This window comes from Manacus candei, unplaced genomic scaffold (assembly GCF_025592945.1).
Source record: "Manacus candei isolate 608988 ecotype Guabito, Panama unplaced genomic scaffold, ASM2559294v1 h1tg000021l, whole genome shotgun sequence".
In the NCBI taxonomy this organism is placed as follows: domain Eukaryota; kingdom Metazoa; phylum Chordata; class Aves; order Passeriformes; family Pipridae; genus Manacus; species Manacus candei.
This window is the reverse complement of record NW_026138069.1, coordinates 3858500-3884320: the sequence shown is the minus strand read 5'-3', so window position 1 is coordinate 3884320 and position 25821 is coordinate 3858500. Positions and strand designations below refer to the sequence as shown.

The following is a 25821-nucleotide window of genomic DNA, read 5'->3' as shown; positions in this document are numbered from 1 at the left end:
TTGAAGGACTGGTTTCCCAGCAGCAGTTATGACTATGTTTGGCAAAAGACCAGACAATTTCAGGTGTCTTCTAATTTTGTATCAGAGATATACAGACCAACACTCAACTAAAACCACAGGTCTTGCTCAGGTCTCTGTATTCTGTTTATGGCTACAGCAGGCTATGGAGATGCCATAAAATGCTTGATTCTGTCCCAAGCAGCAGAATGGCTTCTACTACATTGTACAACAGAGAGAAAGAAGCTGAACTCCATCTACAAATACTGCGTGTATTTGACTTCTTTCTTTCTCTTACAGCAGTTAAGCTGTGCAATTTTATCATTTGTTTTTCTGCTTTACTGATGTACAGAGTAAGATCAAGAAAAAATCCAAGTATGCATATTTTAAGATTTATGCCAACACACAGAACTCTACATGGTATAGACATCACAAGTCAGTATATCCTGAAACTAAGAATACATAAAACATGGTTCCTCAGTGAGGAATATACAAGGATATATACAAGTGAAGCAAGTTTTGGCATCCTTTACTGTAGTTTAGAGAAAACTATACAGAAGTTTTAACTATGCTCTATAATATTTTATCTCCTACCATACTAAGACATTTGAAGAGAAGTAATAATTTAGTAAGAAAGTGGCAGCTTCTGCCCCAAGCTCTACCCTAACAACAAACTGCAACTGAAGCAGTCTAATGGTCTTCTATATTTTCCTAGCTGGTGTAAATGCAACAACCAGTTCCACTGGAAGGAAGAGAAGTTCTATCACTCCACTTTCTTTCTCCTTACAAGACACCAAAACAGCAACTTATTAATAGTCTCTTGACAAAAGACTATTGTGGACCCCATTGTGGATGGGGTAGGGCAGGGAGGGGTAGAATAATAACTTCTTTTAATCCTCCCCACCACACTGGCCACATAAATGGGAACAAGACATGATCTAGTTTTTGAAATTAATCTCCACCCATAAATTCTTTTAAAATATCACATTCTCTTTGTTTTTTTCTTCTTTTAGATTTGTAAAAAATATTTCAACATAAGCCATTGTTTTTATTTTCCTGAAAAACAGAATGGAAGGGAGAAGAAAGAAAAAGGATAAATAATTTCTTTCAAGAGACTTGCATGAAATACGATTTTTACTTATTACAGAGAAAATTTCAGAGATAATGGAAAGAGAATTACAGTGAAATGTAATTATCAATTAATTACTTTTTAAATTATGTTACCTGATCTCAAAATGGTGCCAAAAATGTAGAGTTATAATCAGCTTTCATCTACTGACAGTAATACCTCTGAGTTATTTTTTAGGTTTGGGTAAGTTCCTTTAACTGATTATTTATTTTTAAACAATTTGTATTGACCCAAAAAAGAACTACTGAAAAATTTTCTAGGTTTTTGGGAAAAAAAAAGCAGGGACCATATAGAGAGGGTTAATAAGCTAAAAACCATTAATTACTGAGAATACATATTTTTTTGTGTTTAAAATGTATTTCTAATGTTCAAAGGTAGAAAGTCAAATTAATTTTGGAATTCCTCATGAAGATTGGCTTTGTTCATCAGAGTAAAGTTTGATTTAAATTGAAAGTCCTTAGCATTTTCTGATCTAAGCATTTGCTCTAATACAGTTTTTACATGATTAATTTTGAAAATTCTGGTAACCAAACAAAACTAGTTCTTAGCTAAAGCAGCCTCAAATTCTCATTTGCTGATATGAATGTTTAGAGAAAAAAAAATAAAAATCACACACTCTCACAGGCTGCTCCTACCAAATATTCCATATGGCCAAATAATATTTGGATATTACCAATACACAGACATATAGTATTGCCAAAATTTTCCCTCAGCTCTTCAAAGAAGTAAAAGCAACAAAGCATCTGAAATGGAAATAGGAAAATTTTTATGCAATAACTAGATTTTTAAGCATAATCTTCTAGCACTTTCTCATGTTATTAAAACAAATTGATGTCAATACCAAAATAAGTCTGAAATGTATACACCAACCACTGCAGTCTCATCCCAATCTTACATTTGGTTAAAAGAAAAACCAAAGACACTTTATTACCAGCAGTTTTTCTTTAGTACATAATTTTATACATGCACAAGTTCGTACATCCATAGGTATTACACATATAAATACGTATATTTAATACATTATTTTTACTAAATATGCTATATTTACTATACAAATGTGGCAGTTTCTTAAGAAGAAAGAGTGTTAAGGCACATTCTAGAAGGATCTTGTAGGAGATCACCACTCAGAGTCTTTTGAAATTACTACAAACCAAACAAAGTGACAAGTATGTAGATTGCATTCTGTCCCAGAAGAATTTGTCATCCAAAAATTACAATTACTACAGAAGTTAGGAAAAATGGAGTAGGCAGCATGGTTCAGACTAAAACCAAATAAAATAGCAAAATGAATAAGTCCCTAAAGAAAGTCAGTTATGACAAAAAGTTCGGGTTGAAACAAACATTTTATCTGCTTGTGAAGATTGTGTAAAAACTTAGTTACAAACATATCTGAATTATCATTTTCATAATGTGGTTAAAATTAAGAAAAATAATTTTTCTGTACATGTTCTGTATCAGTAGTTTTTTACATATTTTACCTGTAATGACCTTCTCTGCCCATTGTAAACTTTTGTGGAGGTTAGTTCAGCTACATTTATTAAAAATAATTGCTACATCACTTTTTGTAAGAAACCAGTCACTGTCCATCCCTCCCTCTTTAATTTTGAAGTATACTTGACAAACTTCCACTTCAGGAATTAACTGTTTTCTGAGATTTAACTAATTTTGAGCCTGACTAACTGGAACTTTCACTTGAAATAATCTCTTATACCAATAGAAAAAGGTTTAAAATGTCCCATTCCATTTGTCAACAACTTACATCTACTTTACCCCAAGTAAATTTACAGGTTTTAGTAAAAGTGTAGCTATGATAACTAAGTTTGAGTTTCTCCTTACCAGAATTTAAAAGTTTAGTTCAGAAAGAGGTAAAAAGATATGAGCAGTGGCATCTGCTTAGTTATATATGCATACATTCATATATATCAATACCTGTATTGCATAAGAGGACTTCAAGACATTTTCATTAGTTGCTTAATTCCTACAATAAATTATAGTTTAAAATATTTTTCTATATTTTTTTTCTCTATGCAGTTTCATAAATGTTATCTAGATGTCACCATGCAGGTGAATCAATTGTAGCTGCAGCCATCATCATAGAAACCAATCCAGAAGATAATATATTGTTCTTCAGAATGAAAACAGTAAATAAAAAAAAAACCAAAACAAAACACACACACATAAAAAAAACCTACTCATAAAGAAATACTCTGTGCAAAGGTTTTAAAATTGTCTTAACATAACAAGGCTCATAAAGCTTAAAAATACGGTGCTGTGCAATACAAAAAAGTAGAGCAAAAGAAGGACAAAGATGGGATCTTAAGGTAGAGAAGGGAAGCATAAAAAGGAAAGGAAGATATCAAGGAGGGAGATTAGCACTGTTAGCATAGACTAGGAAAAGGAGACAGAGGGACCATTAAAGATCATACAAAATGTTCAAATGCAAACAGTTTTGCAGCAGAAATTGACTATCTGAAACATTTTACACCTCAGTGCCCTCAACACACTCCACAGAAAACAGGCTCACAGCCAGACTGCCAGCATCTTTGCCTGGCAGGCTTCCCAACTCTCTAGGTATCCAGGAAGCTCTCCCTAGAAATTTTGCCCAGAGCGCCAGAAAAACACTGAGTTCCCAGTGTCTAAAACATAAACTTTTCTGCTGGTGATATTCGCAAGATGCTACATTTTTCTCTTTCATAGTGTGCTGGTTTAAAAGTTAACCAGCAGGGGGAATGAACCCAACTCAAAGGAGAGATTATAAGTCAGAATAACAATTTATTAAAATAATACAGTAAGTACAATAATACAAACAAACAATTGGTCTCAACCCACAAAAACCCAAATGTATAACCCAGTACCCTGGGGCCTGAACAAAGTGGTGTTCCTTGGGCCCTGTTTGAGTCCAAAGTAAAGGGAGAGGGGAAGAACCTGCTGGTGGGAGAGCTGCTGCAGTCTGGCCAGAACTGGTGATCGCAGTCCAGTGGTGGTCTAAGTCTGGTTGAGAGCGATGAGATGCAGCCGTCCTCTGGATCCCACGAGTGGGTTGAAAAATGTTCCAAAACTCCAAGATTATATATCCTCCAGTTCAGGCAGGAATGCTTGGTACTCTCCTCAGGGCGGGGAGTTCACAAAGGGTGTGAGGACAGAAACATCCTCCTATCTCACAGGCCTCTTAACACCTAGTTTATAGCCTGAGGAGTCAGGCTCTATGGGCAGAAGGTGCGAATAGTCTATTGACAACAATAGTCTAGTTTCTGGGAAATGACATGGAAGGCTATAGAATACAGTTTTGGGTTACACCCACCATGCTCTATGGGCAGAGGGTGCGAATAGTCTATTGACAACAATAGTCTAGTTTCTGGGAAATGACATGGAAGGCTATAGAATACAGTTTTGGGTTACACCCACCATGCTCTATGGGCAGAGGGTGCGAATAGTCTATTGACAACAATAGTCTAGTTTCTGGGAAATGACATGGAAGGCTATAGAATACAGTTTTGGGTTACACCCACCATGATGAACTGATCTCAGCTGTCCTAACTAGGACATTATCCACCCCTTATTCTATGCCATCCATGTCATGCCCAAATTAACCCCCTTTAAAAACTATATCCCTTTAAAACTATATACATCTATCTATCTATCTATCTATCTATATATATACAATGAAACATTACAGACCATTCTCACTCAAAATTAGGTCCCCTTGTGGTACACAACGTGTCTCCCCACCTTTTTGCATTACCCACCACGTGGAACCAGGTCCCTGAGCAAAAACAATCCCTCGGATGGGTTTGCCTTTGCTTGAGGTGGGACTAATCCAAACAGTCTTCCCTAACATTCCTCTCATATGTACCACGGGGACTTTATCTCCATCTACAGTATGCAAAAGTTCTGATTGGGCAGGGCCAGCTCGATTGATGGAACCTCGGGTGTTGACCAACCAGGTGGCCTTTGCTAAATGCAGCTCCCAGTGTTTGAGAGTCTCCCCACACAGTGCCTTCAGAGTGGTTTTCAGCAGTCCGTTGCACCGCTCAACTTTTCCAGCAGCTGGTGCATGGTAGGGGATATGATACACCCACTCAATGCCGTGCTCTTTGGCCCAGGTGTCTACAAGGCCATTCTTGAAATGGGTCCCATTATCAGACTCAATTCTCTCCGGGGTGCCGTGTCGCCACAGGACTTGTTTTTCAAGGCCCAGGATGGTATTCCGGGCAGTGGCATGAGGCACGGGGTATGTCTCCAACCATCCAGTGCTTCCTTCTACCATGGTCAGTACGTAGTGCTTGCCTTGGCGGGTTTTGGGGAGTGTGATGTAGTCAACTTGCCAGGCTTCCCCATACCTGTACTTTGACCACCGTCCACCATACCATAGAGGCTTCACCCGCTTGGCCTGCTTGATGGCAGCACATGTCTCACAGTCATGGATGACCTGTGAGACAATGTCCTTGGTTAAGTCCACCCCTCGGTCACGAGCCCATCTGTATGTTGCATCTCTCCCCTGGTGACCGGAGGCGTCATGGGCCCATCGAGCCAGAAATAATTCTCCTTTGTGCTGCCAATCCAGATCTACCTGAGAGACTTTAATCCTGGCAGCTCGGTCCGCCTGCTCGTTGTTATGATGCTCCTCATTAGCCCGTTTCTTGCCTACATGAGCGTCTACGTGACGGACCTTCACACTCAGCTTCTCTACCCGGCCAGCGATGTCCCGCCACATCTCCGCCGCCCAGATGGGTTTCCCTTGGCGCTGCCAGTTGGCCTTTTTCCATCGCTCCAGCCATCCCCACAGAGCATTGGCCACCATCCATGAGTCAGTGTAGAGATAGAGTCTTGGCCACTTCTCTCGTTCAGCTATATCCAAAGCCAACTGAACGGCTTTAAGCTCTGCAAACTGACTTGACCCACCTTGTCCTTCGGTCGCTTCTGCAACTCGCCGTGTGGGACTCCATACAGCTGCCTTCCATTTTCGGTTTGTCCCTACAATGCGGCAGGAGCCATCCGTGAAGAGCACATATCGCCTTTCATCTGCTGGTAGCTTGTCATATGGTGGGGCCTCCTCAGCCCGTGTCACCTTCTCCTCCTCTTCTTCAGAGGATAGTCCGAAACTCTCACCTTCGGGCCAATTGGTGATAATTTCCAGAATCCCAGGGCGATTAGGATTCCCTATCCGGGTTCGCTGCGTGATCAGAGCGATCCACTTACTCCACGTGGCATCGGTGGCATGATGTGTGGAAGGAACTCTTCCCTTGAACATCCAGCCCAGCACTGGTAGTCGGGGTGCCAGGAGGAGCTGCGCTTCGGTGCCGATTACTTCTGAGGCAGCTCGAACTCCTTCATAGGCAGCCAGGATCTCTTTCTCAGTTGGTGTATAGCTGGCTTCAGATCCTTTGTATCCCCGACTCCAGAATCCCAGCGGTCGTCCTCGGGTCTCCCCAGGCACTTTCTGCCAGAGGCTCCAAGAAGGGCCATTCTCCCCGGCTGCGGTGTAGAGCACGTTCTTCACGTCCTGTCCTGTCCTTACTGGCCCAAGGGCTACCGCATGGGCAATCTCCTGTTTAATTTGTTCAAAGGCTTGTTGTTGTTCGGGGCCCCACTGGAAATCATTTTTCTTCCGTGTCACAAGGTAGAGAGGGCTTACAATCTGACTATACTCGGGGATATGCATCCTCCAAAAGCCCACAGCGCCTAGGAAAGCCTGTGTTTCCTTCTTGCTGGTTGGTGGGGACATGGCTGCTATTTTGTTAATCACCTCCATTGGAATTAGGCGGCGTCCATCTTGCCACTTCACTCCTAGGAACTGAATTTCCTGAGCAGGTCCCTTGACCTTACTCCGTTTAATGGCAAAACCGGCTCTTAGGAGAATCTGGATTATCTTCTCTCCTTTCTCGAAGACTTCGCCCGCTGTGTTCCCCCATACAATGATGTCATCAATGTACTGTAGGTGCTCTGGAGCCTCACCCTTTTCCAGTGCAGTCTGGATCAGTCCATGGCAAATGCTGGGACTGTGTTTCCACCCCTGAGGCAGTCGATTCCAGGTGTACTGCACACCTCTCCAAGTGAAAGCAAATTGTGGTCTGCACTCCGCTGCCAAAGGAATGGAGAAAAAGGCATTGGCTATGTCAATGGTGGCATACCACTTGGCTTCCTTGGACTCCAGCTCATACTGGAGCTCCAGCATGTCCGGCACAGCAGCACTCAGGGGTGGTGTGACTTCATTGAGTCCACGGTAATCCACCGTCAGCCTCCACTCTCCGCTGGACTTACGCACTGGCCATATAGGGCTATTAAAGGGTGAGCGAGTCTTGCTGACCACCCCCTGGGTCTCCAGTTCGCGGATCATCTTATGTATAGGGGTCACAGAGTCTCGGTCGGTGCGGTATTGCCGACGGTGCACTGTTGCTGTGGCTATCGGTACCAATTGTTCTTCAACCTTCAGCAGTCCCACAGCAGAGGGGTCCTCTGAGAGACCAGGCAAGGTGTTCAACTGTCTAATTTCCTCCGTCTCCACAGCAGCTATGCCAAAAGCCCAACGAAGTCCTTTTGGGTCTTTGAAATACCCACTCCTCAGGTAATCTATGCCAAGGATACACGGGGCCTCTGGACCAGTCACGATGGGGTGTCTGTGCCATTCCTTCCCAGTCAGGCTCACTTCAGCTTCCAGTACAGTCAGCTGTTGGGATCCCCCTGTCACCCCAGAAATGGAGATGGATTCTGCCCCTACGTATCTTGATGGCATTAATGTACATTGTGCGCCAGTGTCCACTAAAGCCTTATATCTTTGTGGCTCTGATGTGCCAGGCCACCGAATCCACACAGTCCAATAGACTCGATTGTCCCTCTCCTCTACCTGGCTAGAGGCAGGGCACCCCTAGTCCTGGTCATGGTACTCATTGTGCTCTTCTTGTGGGTATGACCTGGAGGTCCCTTCAAGAGGATCAGACATATCATCATTCCTGTACCGTCTGGAGTCTTGCCCACGAGAGACTGGAGCAACGTTTACCCTTGAAGAGTTCTTTATGGTATTTGTTCCTCTTTTCAGTTCACGTACCCGGGCTGCTAAGGAAGAGGTGGGTTTCCCATCCCACTTCCTCATATCTTCTCCATGCTCACGGAGGTAAAACCATAGATCGCTACGTGGAGTGTACCTTCTCTCCTTAGCTGGGGGACGCTGGCTCCTGATAGCAGAGACTCTTGTTCGTCCTGGCGAGATATGGAAAATCCCTTCCTTAATTTCTTCTCTTAGCTTCTGGTGTCCCTCTTCAATTTTCTCTTCTAGGCTTCGGACGTGTTCAGCCAGTTTGGTTTCCACAGATGAGACGTGGGCTCGTAATGGGGCGGTGACAGTGTCTTCATAAATCCTGAGTTTGCTAACCAATGCTCCCACCTTGTCCTCTCCCTCCCTCCATTGCAGCGTTGCTAAGTAGCGGGAATACATTTCTGGCCCGAGTCGTGCAAACTTTAACCACATTTGGGAGGTGCACTGTACGCCATCTGGACTCTTAGGGAATCTTTCATCCTCTGAAAAGATTATCTCCAGTACAGCTAACTCCCTTAAGCACCGGATACCTTGTTCCATCGTGTTCCACTGTCCTTGCTGTACGTGGAGGTCCTCCTTGCAAAGGTATCTCTCCCTCACACTGGACAACAGTCGCCGCCAGAGGCTGAGAGTTTCCTGCCTCCTTCCAATCCCCTGATCAATGACTACATCTCGAGACAGGGATCCCAGCTGTCTGGCTTCACTCCCATCTAGGATCGTATCGTTAGCTGCGGCATCCCAGATTCGGAGCAGCCAGGTCAGAATGGACTCGTTCGCCTGTCGTGTGAACTCTCTCCGGAGCTCACGTAGCTCACCCAGGGATAGGGACCGAGTGATTATTTCTGGCTCTGTCTCCTCCGGTGGATGTGAAGGTCCCGCCTCTTCGTCATCATTTGCTATGCGAACTGATTTAGTCTTTGATTTCCTTTTCTGGACAGGGGCGACTGCTATTGGTTTTGCTTGTTCTTCTGGCTCCTCGATGGTTTGTGTGGACACGGTGCTGGTTGGTTCATTTCTTTCTCCCTCTGACTCAGCTGTGGTTTGGGTGGACGTGGTGTCTGCGGATTTGGTCCTTCTCTCCTCGCCCTGACAGTGCTGTATCATGTCAAGCAGTGCCCGGTAGGCAGTGGCCAGGGCCCAGCAGGTTGCTGTGAGCTGGCCATCTCTGGAGCTGCCAGAGCATTTTTCCTTCACCAGTCTTATCATGCTAACAGGATCCTGCAGTTGTTCAGGGGTGAATTTCCAGGTCATTGGAGGAGAAAACTTTTCCAAATACTGGCTGATGGCCTCCCACTTCCCGTGCCATTCAGCATTATCTGCTCCCAGGGCAGGTGTCCAACCAACCTCCCTAAAAGGCACTTTTCTGACCCTAAACATGGTGTACACAGTACAGAGCAGACAGAGCAACACTAACAATAACATTATGCTGTCCTTAACATCAAAAGGGAACTCAATATTTTCAAAAACTGTTTTAGCAGGTCTGAAGGGGAAGAAGGAGGTGGGAGGCTGGAAACCATCCACCCCTGTTCCCCCAAAAAGCTGGGTACGATTTTTAATGAGGCCCCAGAGGTAGCAACCCAAACCAGGACAGGCAAACAGGACTGAATACACATTTACAATGAAACTCATTGCTTCTGATGTTAGAATGACATAAACATAATATATTAATAAAACAATTTGGATCCCTCTCCCTGGTCTTAAAGAGAGCATCAAAACAGGCAAATAATACGCCATCTGTGGAAATATGAACAGGCTCAAATACAACATCCATGTGAGTGCATCAAACAACATGGTGATCAGGGAGTTTCTATATTCAAATAGACAAATGCTTCAAATGAAATTGTGATTCTGACTTCTCTCTCTCTGCCCCACGTTGGGCGCCAAAATGTGCTGGTTTAAAAGTTAACCAGCAGGGGGAATGAACCCAACTCAAAGGAGAGATTATAAGTCAGAATAACAATTTATTAAAATAATACAGTAAGTACAATAATACAAACAAACAATTGGTCTCAACCCACAAAAAACCCAAATGTATAACCCAGTACCCTGGGGCCTGAACAAAGTGGTGTTCCTTGGGCCCTGTTTGAGTCCAAAGTAAAGGGAGAGGGGAAGAACCTGCTGGTGGGAGAGCTGCTGCAGTCTGGCCAGAACTGGTGATCGCAGTCCAGTGGTGGTCTAAGTCTGGTTGAGAGCGATGAGATGCAGCCGTCCTCTGGATCCCACGAGTGGGTTGAAAAATGTTCCAAAACTCCAAGATTATATATCCTCCAGTTCAGGCAGGAATGCTTGGTACTCTCCTCAGGGCGGGGAGTTCACAAAGGGTGTGAGGACAGAAACATCCTCCTATCTCACAGGCCTCTTAACACCTAGTTTATAGCCTGAGGAGTCAGGCTCTATGGGCAGAAGGTGCGAATAGTCTATTGACAACAATAGTCTAGTTTCTGGGAAATGACATGGAAGGCTATAGAATACAGTTTTGGGTTACACCCACCATGCTCTATGGGCAGAGGGTGCGAATAGTCTATTGACAACAATAGTCTAGTTTCTGGGAAATGACATGGAAGGCTATAGAATACAGTTTTGGGTTACACCCACCATGCTCTATGGGCAGAGGGTGCGAATAGTCTATTGACAACAATAGTCTAGTTTCTGGGAAATGACATGGAAGGCTATAGAATACAGTTTTGGGTTACACCCACCATGATGAACTGATCTCAGCTGTCCTAACTAGGACACATAGCTAGAATTATACAACTCCAGCTTCCTAAACGTGAGGGACAGGTTTCTCCAACATAATATATATGCTATAGTTCTGCACATCGCACTAACCCTTCTGTAAATTAGTTCCAAATTGAGTTCACTTTGTCACATGTGGGTTTTGCAGTACCTTTTTCATAGAAAATTAAATCTTCCTATCTGCAGTAGAAATACTTCACTTTATATATTATAACAAGGCAAGGTCTTTAAAGTAAGTTAATATTTTCAGTTACATCAAAGAACATAGCTTAGGGAAAAAGCATAAAGAATCCTTTCAAACCATATTTCTGTGTGCTTGAAATTTTAATTAGTTTTCCACGTGTGTCAATGGGCCTAAGACACTACCTTTTTTTACAAGTTTTGTCTTGTTCTCAGACCACCATGGCCACAGGAGTACTATTACAACATCCCAGTAACATATTTCTCCTCTTCACGACCAAACCACAATGATGCTTTGCATTCATCCTGCGATCAACTAGATACACATCAATTTATTTAAAAATGCCTCTTGTGCCAGGGTACAGCACACTGTACTCTGCATGAGTGCATTTCATTCCATTTACTATAGTCCATAAAATCATCAAGCTTTTCCAGTGTAGTATCCAGAATTTCTCAATTTTAGCAACAATTCCTAAATTTGGTTTAGTATGTTGATTCTATTAGTATTCATCTAATTTGACAAAGTTATTAGCTAAATATTGATGATATTAGTCTCAACACTGGTCACAGACACACTGCTTTAACCTGAAAACCTTCTCTTTCAAGACCCACTGTAGTCACTCTTCTAGCTTTCTAAAAAAAGTAACTTTGGTAATCTGAAGAAAACTGAGTCCTTTTGTGAACAGGGAGTACTGCTCTTAGTAACACACCTCCAAAAACTCAACTGGCCTCTGACCCCAGAAAGTGAGGGTTTCCTACAAAACTAATCCTTTCACTCTCTTGACTTTTTCATTGTTCTCATGTTCTGGCTGCCTCTTGCCAGAACAGCAGAGAAGGGGCTTTTTAACACCTCTATGCTACAAAGAAAGAATAACTGGGTCATTTAAAAAAACTTGTTCATTTCATTAGTCCTTCTTCCCTAGCTTTTTTCTTTTTTTCATTTTACTTTTATACCTGGTTTTAGGCTACTGAAGCTTCTCAGGAGTAGCCTCTTGGGTTGATGATCAGCTCTTTAACCATTTCTCTTGCAATCGCTGCAAAGTCACAATCGCTTAAAGCACACTGTAAGCCTTATTCAAATTATTAAATCTATTTTTTAAGCCTTCAATTTTAAGCCTGCTACATATAAATGGTATTATATGGTTATAGAATCTGCATGTAATATTTTTCCGATGTGTGTTCTTGTCCTTTTAGAATAATAAAAACCATTACAAGATCTCACAGGAAGCAGAAATTTCTGTGACAAATATGGAACAAGTCAATTACTTGTTCTTAACTTATTTCTCATATTCAACTCAATTAATGTTAGCAAAATTATGTACTGTGAATGATAAAAATGAAGTTTAGTGGAAAAGTCTGCCACCATAAACAGAGTGCACTCTGCTCTCAGCTTTAAATATTCATCTATTATCTGACAGAATAGCCACATGCAGTATTTATTAACAAGTACATCTCAATGAAAAGCCTACAAAATAAAAGATACTGAACCCATGCATAAAAAAAGAAAAAATCAAATTAAGATTACTTACTTGATTAAGTATATCCTGTTTCTGTAAGGCATGCAAGGAAAGAAAGAAGACACATACATTAGTGCAGTGTCATAACTCTAAAGCTCTGTTTTTGTAAAAGAAATATTCTTGGTGAAAGGTTAGTGATTTAAATGAACAGGTTTAAGAGATTAGATAGAATATCCCATTTTTTTGCATTAGCACATAACTCAAGAAAATGGCTCAAAGTCAGCATGCTAGTCTTGATTAGACAGTGCAAGAAATTTACTTTTAAACATGCAGTGATAGTTAACCAAGGAAAAAAAAATAAATCTAATGCTTGCCTTTCATCCCTGTGTACTTTAAAAAATAAAAAAAATAAAAAAAATTGTTATCAAGAAGAGTTGTTTAATGTAAGAACTTATCAGAATTAATAAAATTATAAACTACATAAATCCTATTAAAAAAAAAAAAAAAAAAGACAAGAGAAAAAGGTATGACATCCAGGGAGCTCTGTAGAAGCTTGAGAATGGGTCCACAACAACCTAATGAGGTTCAACAAGTCCAAGTGCAAGGTGCTACTTTGGGTTGGGACAATCTCGAGTACAAGTATAGACTGGGAGACCTCATTGACAGCAGCCCTGTGGAGAAGGACCTGGGGGTTCTGAGGGATGAAAAGCTGGACGTGAGCCAGCAGTCCTTGCTTGCAGCCCTGAAGGCCAACTCCATCCTGGGCTGCATCCACAGAGGTGTAGCCAGTAGGTTGAGGCAAGTGCTTTTGTCCCTCTACTCTGCCCTTGTAAGACCCTGCCTGAAGTGATGCATCCAGCTCTGGGGTCCTCGGCACAAAAAAGACATCGACCTACTTGGGTGGGTCCAGAGGAGGCCATGAAGATGATCAGAGGAATGGAGAACCTCTCTTGTGAAGACAGGCTGAGAGAGTTGGAGTTGTTCAGCCTGGAAAAGGCTCCAGGGAGATATCATAGTGGTCTTTCAGTACCTGAAGTGGGCTTATAAAAAAGACTGAGAGGGATTTTTACATGGGCAAATAGTGATAGGACAAGCGGAAACAGATTCGAATTAAAATAGGAAAGATTTAGATTAGCTGTTAGGAAGGAATTCTTTACACAGAGGGTATTGAGGCACTGGAACAGGTTGCCCAGAGAAAATGTGGATGCCTCATCCCTGGAAGTGTTCTAGGACAGGTTGGATGGAGTCTTGAGCAATCTGATCTAGTAGGTGGCTTCCCTGCTTATGGCGAGGGGGTTGGAACTAAATGATCTTTAAGGTCCCTACCAACTCAAGTCATTCTGTGATTCTAAGATAAACACATTAACAACAAAAGAAGGGCTAAGGAGACTCTTCATCCTTTATTGGATGCAGGCAGAATCATGTCGATAAAAGATGAGGAAAGGGTAGAGGTACATAATGCTTTCTTTGCCTCAGTCTTTAATAGTAAGACCAGTTGTTCTCGTGGTACCATGCCCCCTGAGCTGGAAGGTTGGGTAGGGAGCAGAATGAAGCCTCCAGAATCCAAAGGGAAATCGTTGTCCACACCACTTAAGACATATGTGAGTTTATGGAGTCAGATGGGATCCACCCAAGAGCACTGAGGGATCTGGTGCAAGTGCTTACCAAGCCACCTTCCATCATTTACCAGTAGTCCTGGTGAACAAGGGAGGTCCCACTTGACTGGAGGTTGGCAAATGTTGCACTCATCTATAAGAAGGGTTGGAAGGAGGATTCAGGTAATTACAGACCTGTCATCCTGACGTCAGTGGCATGGAAGGTCATGGAGGAGTCCATCTTCAGTGCCATCACATGGCACATACAGGAGAATCAGGGGATCAGAACAAGCCAGCATGAATTTTGGAAAGGCAGGTCCTACTTGACCTAAACTCCTTCTGTGACAAAGTGACCCACTTAGTAGATGAGGGAAAGGCTGTAGTTGTTGTCTACCTGGACTTCCATAGAATTGTTATGATTAATGTTGGAAAACCTCTAAGGTCTTTAGAATAGCCTTTGACACTGCATTCTCCTGGAGAAACTGTCTGCTCATGGCTGGGACAAGTGCACTCTTTGCTGGGTAATAAACTGGTCAGATGACTGAGCCCAGAGAGTGGTGGTCAACGTAGTTATATCCATCTGGTAGTCAGTCACCAGTAGTGTTTCCCCGGACTTGGTGTTGGTGCCAGTCCTGTTAAATATCCTTGTCAACAATCTGGACAAGTTTATCAAGTCTAGCTTGGTCAGTTGGGTGGGAGTTTTCATTTCCTACTTGAGGGTAGGAAGGCTCTGCAGAGGGATCTGAACAAGCTGCATCAATGGGCTGAGAACAAAGGTATGAGGTTCAAAAAGGTCAAGTGTCATGTCCTGCACCTGGGTCACAACAATCCCATGCAGCACTACAGACTTGGGAGAGAGTGGTTGGAAAGCTGTCCAGTGGAAAAGGATCTGGGGTTGCTGTTTGACAGCAGCTGAACATGAGCCAGCAGTGTGCCCAGGTGGCCAAGAGGACCAATGACATCCTTGGCAAACAAGAAATTATGATGCATTCAAAAAGGATGACAACACTAGGACTACAAGCACACAATATTGTATACTTACTGATCATTTAGATACCACCTTTAGCTCTATCTGCTTTCCTAATTCTTGTTAACCTATTCAATGCTCCCCTAAAAGTGAAAAGACTGAAAATAATTAATACAAATAAATCTCAAATAATGAAAAGAATATTTGCAAATCACAGCTTTCCAAGAGGCTAGTCTTAACCTACCTATGTGTCTTATATCCAGGTATAAAATCCATTCTTAACTACCCATTTGATATTGACTTAGCGAAGAAGGTGAAAGGGCAGAGATTCAGTAGAATTCGCAGAAATTTTGGTTATCGCTTTTACATTGAAAGTAGAGATTAAAAGCTTCATAAATAAATTCCCTATAATAGATAATTTTCTGATAATCAGATACATCATTTCCCCTAAGCCCAAAATCCACTCAGATTACTTCAGGTAACAAACTCCAAATACCAGTAACTTTTCTTGTGCTATTTGCATCCCATTGGATCAGCTTGTGATAAAAACTGCAATATAGAAGCAATGGAGTGGAGTAAATTTCTGAACCCTTTAAGCAGAGGGAAGCTTGAATCAGGAAGTTCCTAAGGTTTTATCTTAAGTACATAAATATATCTCTCTGCTATTTTTGCCATAGCTCTTCTGTCCCATGTTTATTGGTAAAAAATAGCACCATCCTTTGGTAGAACAAGACTTGAAAAAAACACTTTGAGTGCTTATAAGATAACAATATAGGAAGTAGAAAGTTAAAATGGAAATATGATGGTATCCTCTACAAAATACAGCAACAAAACGGAAGTGCTGTCTATAACGTGTAAATAAATAGCTGGACTATGACTGATCTCAGCTGGATCAGTCAATTTTCGTCAGCCCATTTACAGATAATCAATTATTTACTTCTAACCCATGAAGTCCTCATCCAACCACATAAAATCAATGTGTAAATCATTCTGTAAAGAGTTTATCCACACAGCAGGTTGAATGCATGACAAAAATACAGGTACACCTGTGTAGAGGCAGTTCTCTTGTCAGAACACAATAGTCACTCTGCGGCAGAGGAAAGCTCAGTCACTTTGCTTTCAGTTCAGCAGCCTATGGCATGAAACTTGAGCTAACAAATCCTACCAGATCCAAAGTAGCTTTGTTGCTAGGTATGTTTTCTTTATGTTGTACTCCCTGAAGTCTAAGTCCTAACCAGTAAAGTACAAAAGCTGTCAGATTTAGCCTAGGTCCAACACAGACTCAGCAGTCAGTGAGACCTTGATCCCTCCTGAAGACACTGAAGTCACTACAGAGCGTCTGACTTGCATTCTTCCTCCCCTTCCCTCCTCTTGTCTTGCTCACTGCCTTGCGTGTTCTCCTGCTCTATAATCCCTGGATGTTGCAATACACTAGCAGGATTCTGCAAACAAATAGCTGTGAAACGAAGAATTGGGAGACACTATGCAGAGTCATAGACTCGTCTCAAGACCAGCTGTGTTTATTAATTCCAGCTTTGCACAAATTTTGCCAATTCACCTGGCTTCAAATTAGAGCAGTTGTCCTGGGTGCCCATACTGATCACATTTTGCCATGACTCAACGTCCACACACCCCCAAGCTGGAAGAATGACTTTGTTAAAAGAGATTAATCACACCACTTTAAATAACGATGTTTATACACAATTGATAATTTGATAACATATTACCTGCTTGGCAACATATTATTAAAATACCCATAAAATACACATTTTTAACTTTAACAGGGACCCTTCACAAAACTGAAGACATTGTATGATGACAAAGTGAAAAATTAGAAAAAAAAACATGAATAATATATAAAGACCATTTTATCACATACACTAAGAGCACAGAGAAAATTGCAGAAGTTAAAGTAAAATAAAAAAAAAGCAAACATGGAGTTTGTAAATCAACAGTTCAGACTTTTCCTGAAAAAAAAGAACAAACAAAAATGTGCCTATATTCTAATAAAAAACAATAGCTCCTACAGCCTACATTACACTGGAGAATAGAGTAGATGATCACAACATTCCCATCCTTTTATATTCTATGATTGCATTTAACTAAAAGCCTGGAAATTTAAGATGATCATTTACAGCATCAACTTATACTATTTTACTGAATCACAAAACTTTTTCCCCAGAAACTGACTAAAATTACCAACATTTTGCTTTCCAAGTACAAAGTGTCAAATACTTTCTCAATACTTAATGAGTTATAACTATCTTAGTTTCCAGTAATTCTTGTCTTTTACACCCTGAAATGTAAGATTAAGTAATTTTCATAATGGTTAGCACATTTTTCTGTCCTGAATTTCACGCAGTGTGAGCACAGTTAGAAACATTAATATTAGAAACATTACTGAAACAGGTTTTTATTTAGCTACATTCTGAATCACACTACTAGGATGTGCTAAGCAAATACAAACTTCAAATGAGGATAAGAAAAGAAAACAATCTGTTTTTTTCTACCAGCCAAACCAGAATACTCTGTGTAGTGGTGAATCTGTAGTGACAATGCGCAAACACTTTTCTTTCCAGCTCAATTCTTTGTTTCATAACATCAGAAAATCCCACTACCAGAAACAGTACAAGGGAAACAGAATTTTAAAAGAACAGATTTTACTAACTTCTGAAATTATGCTTAACATGTCAAATCTTTAAAAATAATTGAAAAGCATGTTAATCTTATAATTAGGTTTGTGGGGTTGTTTTGGTTTTTTTGGTTTGGTTTTGGTTTTTTTTTTTTTTTGGTGGAGGTATGTCTGTGTGTTGATTTTGGCTGGGATAGAGCTAATTTCCTTCACAGTAGCTTGAATGGGACTATGTTTTGGATTTGTGCTTAAAACAGTGTTGGTGATCCAGAGATGTTTTAGTTCTGGCTGAGCAGTTTTTACATAGTGCCAAGGCCTTTTGTGCTTCTCACCCCACCAACCAGCAAGGAGGCTGGGGCTACACAAAAAGTCGGGAGGGGGCAAAACTAAGACAGCTGATCCCAACTGGCCAAAGGGATATTTCATACCATATGGCATGCTGGTCAGTATATAAAGCTGGGGGAAGAAGAAGGAAGTGGAGACCACTCAGGGTGATGGCATTTGTCTTCCCAAGTAATCATTATGTGTCAAAGCCCTGCCTTCCTGGAGATGGCTGAACACTTGCCTGCATGTGGGAAGTGGTGAATTTTGCTTTGCCTGTGTGCACAGCTTTTGTTTTACTTATTAAACTGTCTGTTTTAATTCTCTCTCCACCCCACTGGGGAGGAGGGAGTGAGCGAGTGGCTGTTTGGAGCTTAGCTGGGGTCAAACCATGACAGTTTGTTTCCTAAATCTTAGGGAAAAAAAAAAAAAAGAAGTGGGTTTATGTAAATTATTAAGACGGTCTGTCTAATGTGATATTCATACATTTTTAGTTTTTCAAAATACTCATATTTTTGTTTTTCTAACAGTTTCAAATACCCCAAACAGCTGATTTTTAAAAAATCTTCTATTTCAAATGCTTAGATTGGTTATATATGCAAATTCTCCCCACCATTTCTGATCATTAAGAAAGAAAAAGAATTACCCCTTCAGGATTATATTTTGCTAACACACCACTGCCATGGAATTCTTCTAAGACATCCTTAATTTTCTTGGTGGAATCTGAATAAAGAATAAAGAGAGAGAAAATGAAAATACGGAAAACTGATTTACATAATATGAACTGTAATTAACGAAACAACAATCAAAACTGCTAATAGCTTTTCTCAATGCACATTAGTAATTTTCTTTAGCTGTACAAGAGAGCTGTGGGCACAAAGAAAATGAGAGCATACAATACCCTCTCACTAAACACTGTAAAAGCATCAAGCAAAAAAAATGCTCAGAAACAAACACATGATCCAATCCTTAACTATTAAGTAGGATATTTCTAAAGGAGTTGTTTGCAGGATTATTTCAAGTCACTTATCTTGTCCTTGAAACCTGAGTCACCTAAAAAACATGGTCATTCCCACCTACTAAATCTCCTTTGGCAGAGCTGCCAGTGAGTAGAGGAACTGTCAGAGGAGCCAGACAATATGAAGATAAAGGGGAACCTTGTAGAAAAAAAATCTTCATTGGTCATGTCACAGAAAACAAATGTTGCTCTCGAAACCTCAATTTTTGCAGACCTCTAAGATATTCTAACAGCTGTCAGTTACAGTAAATTCTGGATGTCTTTTGTCTAACAGAATTGTGCAAATCCCTGGAATTCAGAAGCATGTAGATATAACTTTTCCAACTTGTTTTTAACAGTCCATGTGCAGAATAACAAAGTAGTTATCTCACTGAGTAGCCGCTACATAAAACCCTTTAACTCAGATTCACTTGGAATTCATCATGCACATAATTGTCTTTTCCACATTAAATATCTCAGCAATACAATAAAAATAATTTTAACTCCATTTTTTTCTTTAAAATACAATAGTTGAGTGTAAAATGGTCAAATGTGCATAATGGCCACAAGACTGAAGTAAACCATAAACTAGTAATGAGTACCAGATGCAATGAAGAAGAGGTAAACTTAATGTCTGCACCTTTATTTCTACAACAAAACCTGGAAGGAAAGGAGACAAGCAAGGACTATCACATGAGCAATTAGTCAAACACTTAATATTACAAACATTAGAACCTAACCTGGCTTTTGTTAATTATATAAACAAAATATAGTACTGTAATAGTTCTTAGACTTCAAAGAAATCCAGTATCTTAAACCTGACTCTAAAACATATATTTAGCAAAGTATGTGACCTGTAAGGAGACAATATAGTGAAAAGGATTTGAAAAATAGATATGTAACAGTTCATAACAGCTATAGACCATCTATTGTAACTAAATGGATGTATTCCAATAGTATGGTCAACTGTAAGCAATGGAGTTTAGCAGGTCTTATGGACAGTCAGAGCAAATATTTATTTGATAAAGTCATCTATAGTCTTATTGCTGTGTCATTTGAAATACAGCAAAACTTACAACTTTATGTGAAAAAGACAAATGAACTATTAAAAGAATAAATCAATATAAGAAATAAAATTTATTATGAGCTGTAATTAGAAATTGGTGGATTAGACATTTACTGTTTAGGACAAGCACACAAACTGATGACTGACAAAAATTTATTTTTTATTTGTTTTCTATTATTTTAATATGTTTTCCAGTATTCATATAGATGGTTATATGTAAAAATCATTGCATCATTGCATCTTATGATAATGAATTCAATAACTATGAAAGCAGCAATGTGAGATGAGATGTATAACAGAGGTGATTGAATGTCATGCTAAAAAAAGGATTTTTCTGAACTTTGGAGGAAAGAGGTTAAACAGACATCAAACAGAAAGACAGTAAGGTCTCCTCACATATTTTTATGAAAAAAAACCCCATAAATAAAATACATATGGACCACTTTCTAGGGGTTGAAAAACAGTGTTTTGAGGTTTTTGTCCAGCAATGACCATGCTTTTTCATTTCAAATTTTGTTGGTCTGTTCATCTTTAAATCAGTATTATGCTTATGCATAATAAAGCAAAACCTGTGTTATGTTACTTATTGGAAATAAATTAAATCCTTACTTTCCATTTTTTTAATACTTTTCTTAGTCAAGTACCAAGATAGTCAATATGCATAGGGACATCTTTTTCATGCTTAAAACAGTTCATATCCAAGAAGCACAGCTAGTTTTATGTTTGAAATAACTCTCAAGATAAAAATGGTCTGTGGATGTAACTTCTGCTTTAGTTGTCCAGCAAAACTTTTCAAGAGATTTCCACATTCTGGTCAGGAGCTGTAATTGTTTTGAGTACTAGAACCAAGGCAGAATCGTGTTTTCCAATCTTTTGTTCACAGTCATTCAATCATTTTTTCAGTTCATGTGACAGTATCCAAGCTAGAATAGAGATCTTTCAAAATGCTCAAAATGACATATCGATATTTTAAGTCAAACACCAACGCACAATCTTCTGCATGCGTACTCTTCAACAGTGCTGACAATCCTCAGAAAAATTAATTCTCCTTCCTCAGCCTCTAGCAGGCAAACTAGTACTAGGAATATGGTCCATCTTTCATAAGTTGACCTAAAGAGATATGAAGAATACACAATTTTCAAGTTTCACTCTTGTTTGGAGAACAAATTAAAAAAAAGTAAAAACAGGAGACAGTGTCTTAGAAAGTTCTATTCGACAGAAATGAGAAACTCCAATAAAATGTTATCAAGTCTAGTTTAAAAAAAAAAAGTCAAGCACATGCTTTCCATCAAGAAATAAACAAAAAATTCCAGGAAATATACACAGAAGTAACTAGATATTTTTCCTAAGTTTTCTAAGCAGGAAATAACAACAATGCTATGGATTCCATTATAGTTTTGTCTGATACAAATCATCTACATAATCACTGGAAAATGATGATGTAAACACAAGCATCTAACAAGAACCTGTGTTCTCACTGTTACCCAAAAGTACAGATGTTCTGCTTAACTTAGCACTTCGAAGCAATCTCAGTAAATTCATAAGCCCTACTCATGTTAAAACACAAATATGGTCTTAAACTCTGTTGGATTACGCCTACCTCTTTTTTAAATAAAGGACAAATGCCTTCTTTGTCTAAGTCTCTGTATTCCAAGCTCTCCTCAAGAGAAAGTTTCTAAATACATGTAGATATAGTACATAGCCTGTCATGGTAGCACTTAAATCCATGTTATCTGCAAAGTTATAGCTGGTAGAGTGCAAATTTCATGTAGCTTTAAATGCAGTATGCCATGAAAAATCTCTTTTTTCTTTGTTATTTACAGTTCTGTTATTTTTATTACCCACTAGGGCAGTGTTTTGGGGATTCAGTCAAAATACAGAAGGTCTTCAATTCTCTCCCCTGGTTGAAAGCATTTAAAACTCTTACTGTTCAACCCATCTTCCGTTGCAATTTGCATTTAGTCAAGAAGGTGGAAGGAGAAAAAGGGAAACTGTGGCCCAGGAATCAGAGTTTGCCTTGGATGAGGTGAGATGACATATCCTACCTCATGCTCCAGGAAGGCACGATGTGGAAGAGTCCTAACTGAAAAGCTATTACTAGTACATGGGAAAAAAGTAGCTGGATTCCATATAGTGCTGTAGAAATTCTATTTTAAAATAAAGGCTCCAAAACAATAGAGATATAGATGAGACTTGGGCTTATGTTGTATTGTTTTAGAATAAAGGCAAAACAATTAAAGCAATGATACCAGAAAAAGGAAATCTGCATATATAACAGCAAAAGTATCAGAACGTCTATTTTTCCTTAACTATCTTTCAGCCCTAACAAGGATACTTTTTATAACTGAAGACAAATTTACATACTAAGTTCAAAACTGTTTGAGGTTTAGCCCACATTAAAAATTATTATTCATTTTTTACAGTGACTCAACTTCAGATGAAGAAAATTGAGCACTCAGTTGACTGGAATTTGGTGTACCATTTCTCCCATAATTAGAAAACACAAAACAGAAGGAAAGCTTGCCCAGATCACACACTTTGTCTACATTTTTTCTCTGTTATCCCAGAAAAATCCTTGAAAAGGATTTTTTTCTTTAAAAAAAGACATATAAGACAACTTACATAAAACTCAGAATAAATCGCAAGCTATGTACTCAGAATTGTTTTTCAATTTAAAGGGAAATCAGCACTAGAAAACAATGTTTGTATTATAATTCCCTTCTTATTCTCAACAGCAATTCATAACAACCTGCATATCTATTGGACCATATCTAATTTTAACACCTACAACAAAAAGTAAAGCACTTTCTACCTCTATATCCTTTTTGTGAACTTAATGCAATATGAAAAATACCACAGGTATACAAAGTCCTACTAAGGTCAAGTTTAAAATTTATATAGAAAAGCTCCACAGAGATTTCCTATACATCTTATCAGGACTTAGAAAAACAAAAGGTCCAACCCTCTATACACAATTTTCTGCATGGCAACAAAGCCTAGCTTGAACTCGAAAGCTCTGCTTGACAGATAAGCCAATGAGAAGCGTTGGGAGAAATCCAGCAATCAATTCACATTGCAATTTTTATATAGGTTCTTATTCTATGGACTTTTGTGGATGAAACCTATAGTAATATGTGTATATATAAATTTATACAGAGAGCTTTTTTTTTTCCCTTTGGAATAGTTCATTTTGTTCAGAGCATGCTTTTACTCAAGCTATTGCTGTGCTTAATCTAAAGCTTCACTGGTCTAGAAATGCCAGTGTGTTAAAAAGGCCATGCCTGCCAACAAACCTGTATGCAGCACCATAGAGTAAAAACTGTTCACCTCTCAACAAAAAGGTTGTTCCAGTAAAGACATGGCTCATCTAGTGTGACTCAGCCTCGCAGCATGTCTGTGTTGGTAAGAGATGCCTAATGGTTGCTACTGAACTAGTAGAAGGCAGTAGCTTACATATGCTATGCTTCCCATATGCACGGCTGCAGGCTCACTAGCAAAGCTCTTTTAATTTAGGTCACACCTTGGTTTTGGTTTGTGAGTTCTTTGATGCAAATTTCACAAAGAAGACAAACATTTAAAACTTTTAGTGGGATAAACATTCAGTTTTGGTTTTCTTGTAGTGAGAATTTAAAACCTATTATGACCTTGAAAAGAGTGGCCAGGCAGAGAAGGCAATCACTCTCCCATGGTCTAAAGGAGACCTCCCTTCGCTAGCTGCGGTCAATGGTTTGGATAACACCCGTTGATCACAAGAATTTGATTCCACCCTTCAGAAAATTACATTCTTACTGAATTCTGTGACAATCAATTAGGAGAAAAGCTTCTTAGAAACCCAGACAGAATTGGATGGTGCTGCCTAAATAAATACCATGGAAAGTGACTTCTGTAAAGGGAAATGGAGGAGGTAGAAGAAGAGGCAAGGTGAGGAAGGTAGGAACAGAATCTCCTGCTGCAGAGGAAAACTTCCTCCTGACACCCAATGCAGGATCTGCCTCTTCCACCCATCCTCCCTGTTAGGGCTCAGCAACACAAGGAGTAAGACAGATCCATTTTAACCGTTGCTATGTACTAAATGATACTCACACAGACAAGGACTTCTTTGTGAAAAAAGGAATATTGACTGCATGTACCAACACATCTTTAGTCCACATTAATAAAAAACGTCCACCAAATCCCACTTCCCTCAGCAGATGTTCAAATGAAAAGTATATGGCAAACAACAGGGAGTTGGGGAGGCTTAATTTTTGTTTGCTACTGGGATAAACTTTCAAAGAAAGAAACAAGTAAAGGACAAAAACAGACTCCAGGAATTGAGTGGAACTGCAGGTAAGTCCTGTGTGTACCTCAAAACACTTGAAGAAGAAAAAGAATGTATTGGTTTTCACACTTTTAAGATGACTACAACTAACTTTCTCAGCATCTTTTGGACTCCTTTGTCTCCTGATAATCAGAAAATCAAGTCTGCAGTAGTTTGAAAGCTCCTCACAGTGCATCTCTAGGAGCAAGACTCAGGATGTCAGGGTGCTGTGAGGATTTGGGCTCCCTGGGGTTGGGACCCTGTGGATCCTCTGGGTCAGCAGGGAAGGCCCTGGCCACCAGGGCCTGTCCCATCATCACAGCTGGGGGAAGCCCTAGGGTTGGGCATCAGGCGCCTCCCTGGAGGCAGCACAAGTCTGAGGCTGTCAGCCTGTTAACAAACACCTTGCCCTGAGACCAGGAAGGAGGAGAAGCCTCGGGAGTCCTTTCCAGACCTCAGATCCCATCACCACAATTGAGCCTGAAAATTCGTACAAACCCTCAGCAGGGTTTGTCCTGTCTCTTTTCTAATTTCCTGTTTATAGATGGTCAAAATATCTGATACAGGCTGCCAGTTCAAAACTTTTTCAGTTAGAATGATGATGAAAAAATTCTCTATGAAATTAAGGAATGAATGCTAATGACAACATATTTCACCCCAACCACTAAATCTAAGCATTAACTAGCAGTGAAGAACCAAACTAGTTTGGTTTGAAATTTAGCAGGCATTATTTCTGATTTTAAGTGGAAACAGGGAAATGGCTTTGTGAATTTGAGAATATTTCTACTGGTTTTGAAATCTACATTTTAAAAAATACACTAGTTCATTTGTTCCTGTTTTTCCCAAAATGCTGCACCTTGAATCCTGTGTTCACAACAAGGACATGGAGGTGCTGGAGTGTGTCCAGAGAAGGGCAACGGAGCTGGGGGAGGGTCTGGCACATAAGACCTTTGAGGAACAGGCTGAGGCAACTGGAGTTGTTCAGTCTGGAGAAAAGAAAGCTGGGGAGAGACCTTATCACTCTCTACAACTGCCTGAAAGGAGGTTGCAGACAGGTGAGGGTAAGCCTCTTCTCCCAGGCAACTATAGACAGGACAAGGGGAAACAGACTCAATCAGGGGAGGTTCATGTCAGCTATAAGGAAAAATTTCTTCTCTGAAAGGCTGGTTGAGCATTGGAACAGGCACTCTTCACGGAAGTGGTGGAGTCACCCTTCCTAGAAGTGTTCAAAAAATGAGTGGATGAGGTATTTTGCAATAAGTTTTAATGGGCATGGTGGCATTCAGTCAAGGGTTGGACCTGATGATCTTGGAGGTCTTTTCTAACCTTACTGATTCTATGGTTCTGTTAATTTTTAATCTGTATACCTTGAACTTATTATCTATTTAACCAAAACTTTTATTATGGCTTCAAA

At 40.0% G+C, this 25821-nt stretch overlaps 1 protein-coding gene across 9 annotated transcripts in view; it reads right to left on the bottom strand.

The window, feature by feature from the left end:
• The window catches only part of DGKB (diacylglycerol kinase beta), a 345725-nt gene that overhangs the window by 267373 nt on the left and 52531 nt on the right, over nt 1-25821 (bottom strand). For 7 of the 9 annotated variants that reach the window (XM_051785972.1, XM_051785970.1, XM_051785971.1 and 4 more), the window contains exons 3-4: nt 18694-18770; nt 12605-12625 (exon numbers count right to left, since the gene is read on the bottom strand). In XM_051785972.1, the coding sequence (XP_051641932.1) occupies nt 12605-12625; nt 18694-18770 (98 nt within the window). The remainder of the gene's footprint in view (nt 1-12604; nt 12626-18693; nt 18771-25821) is intronic. The other 2 variants (XM_051785976.1, XM_051785978.1) reach the window with 1 other exon arrangement.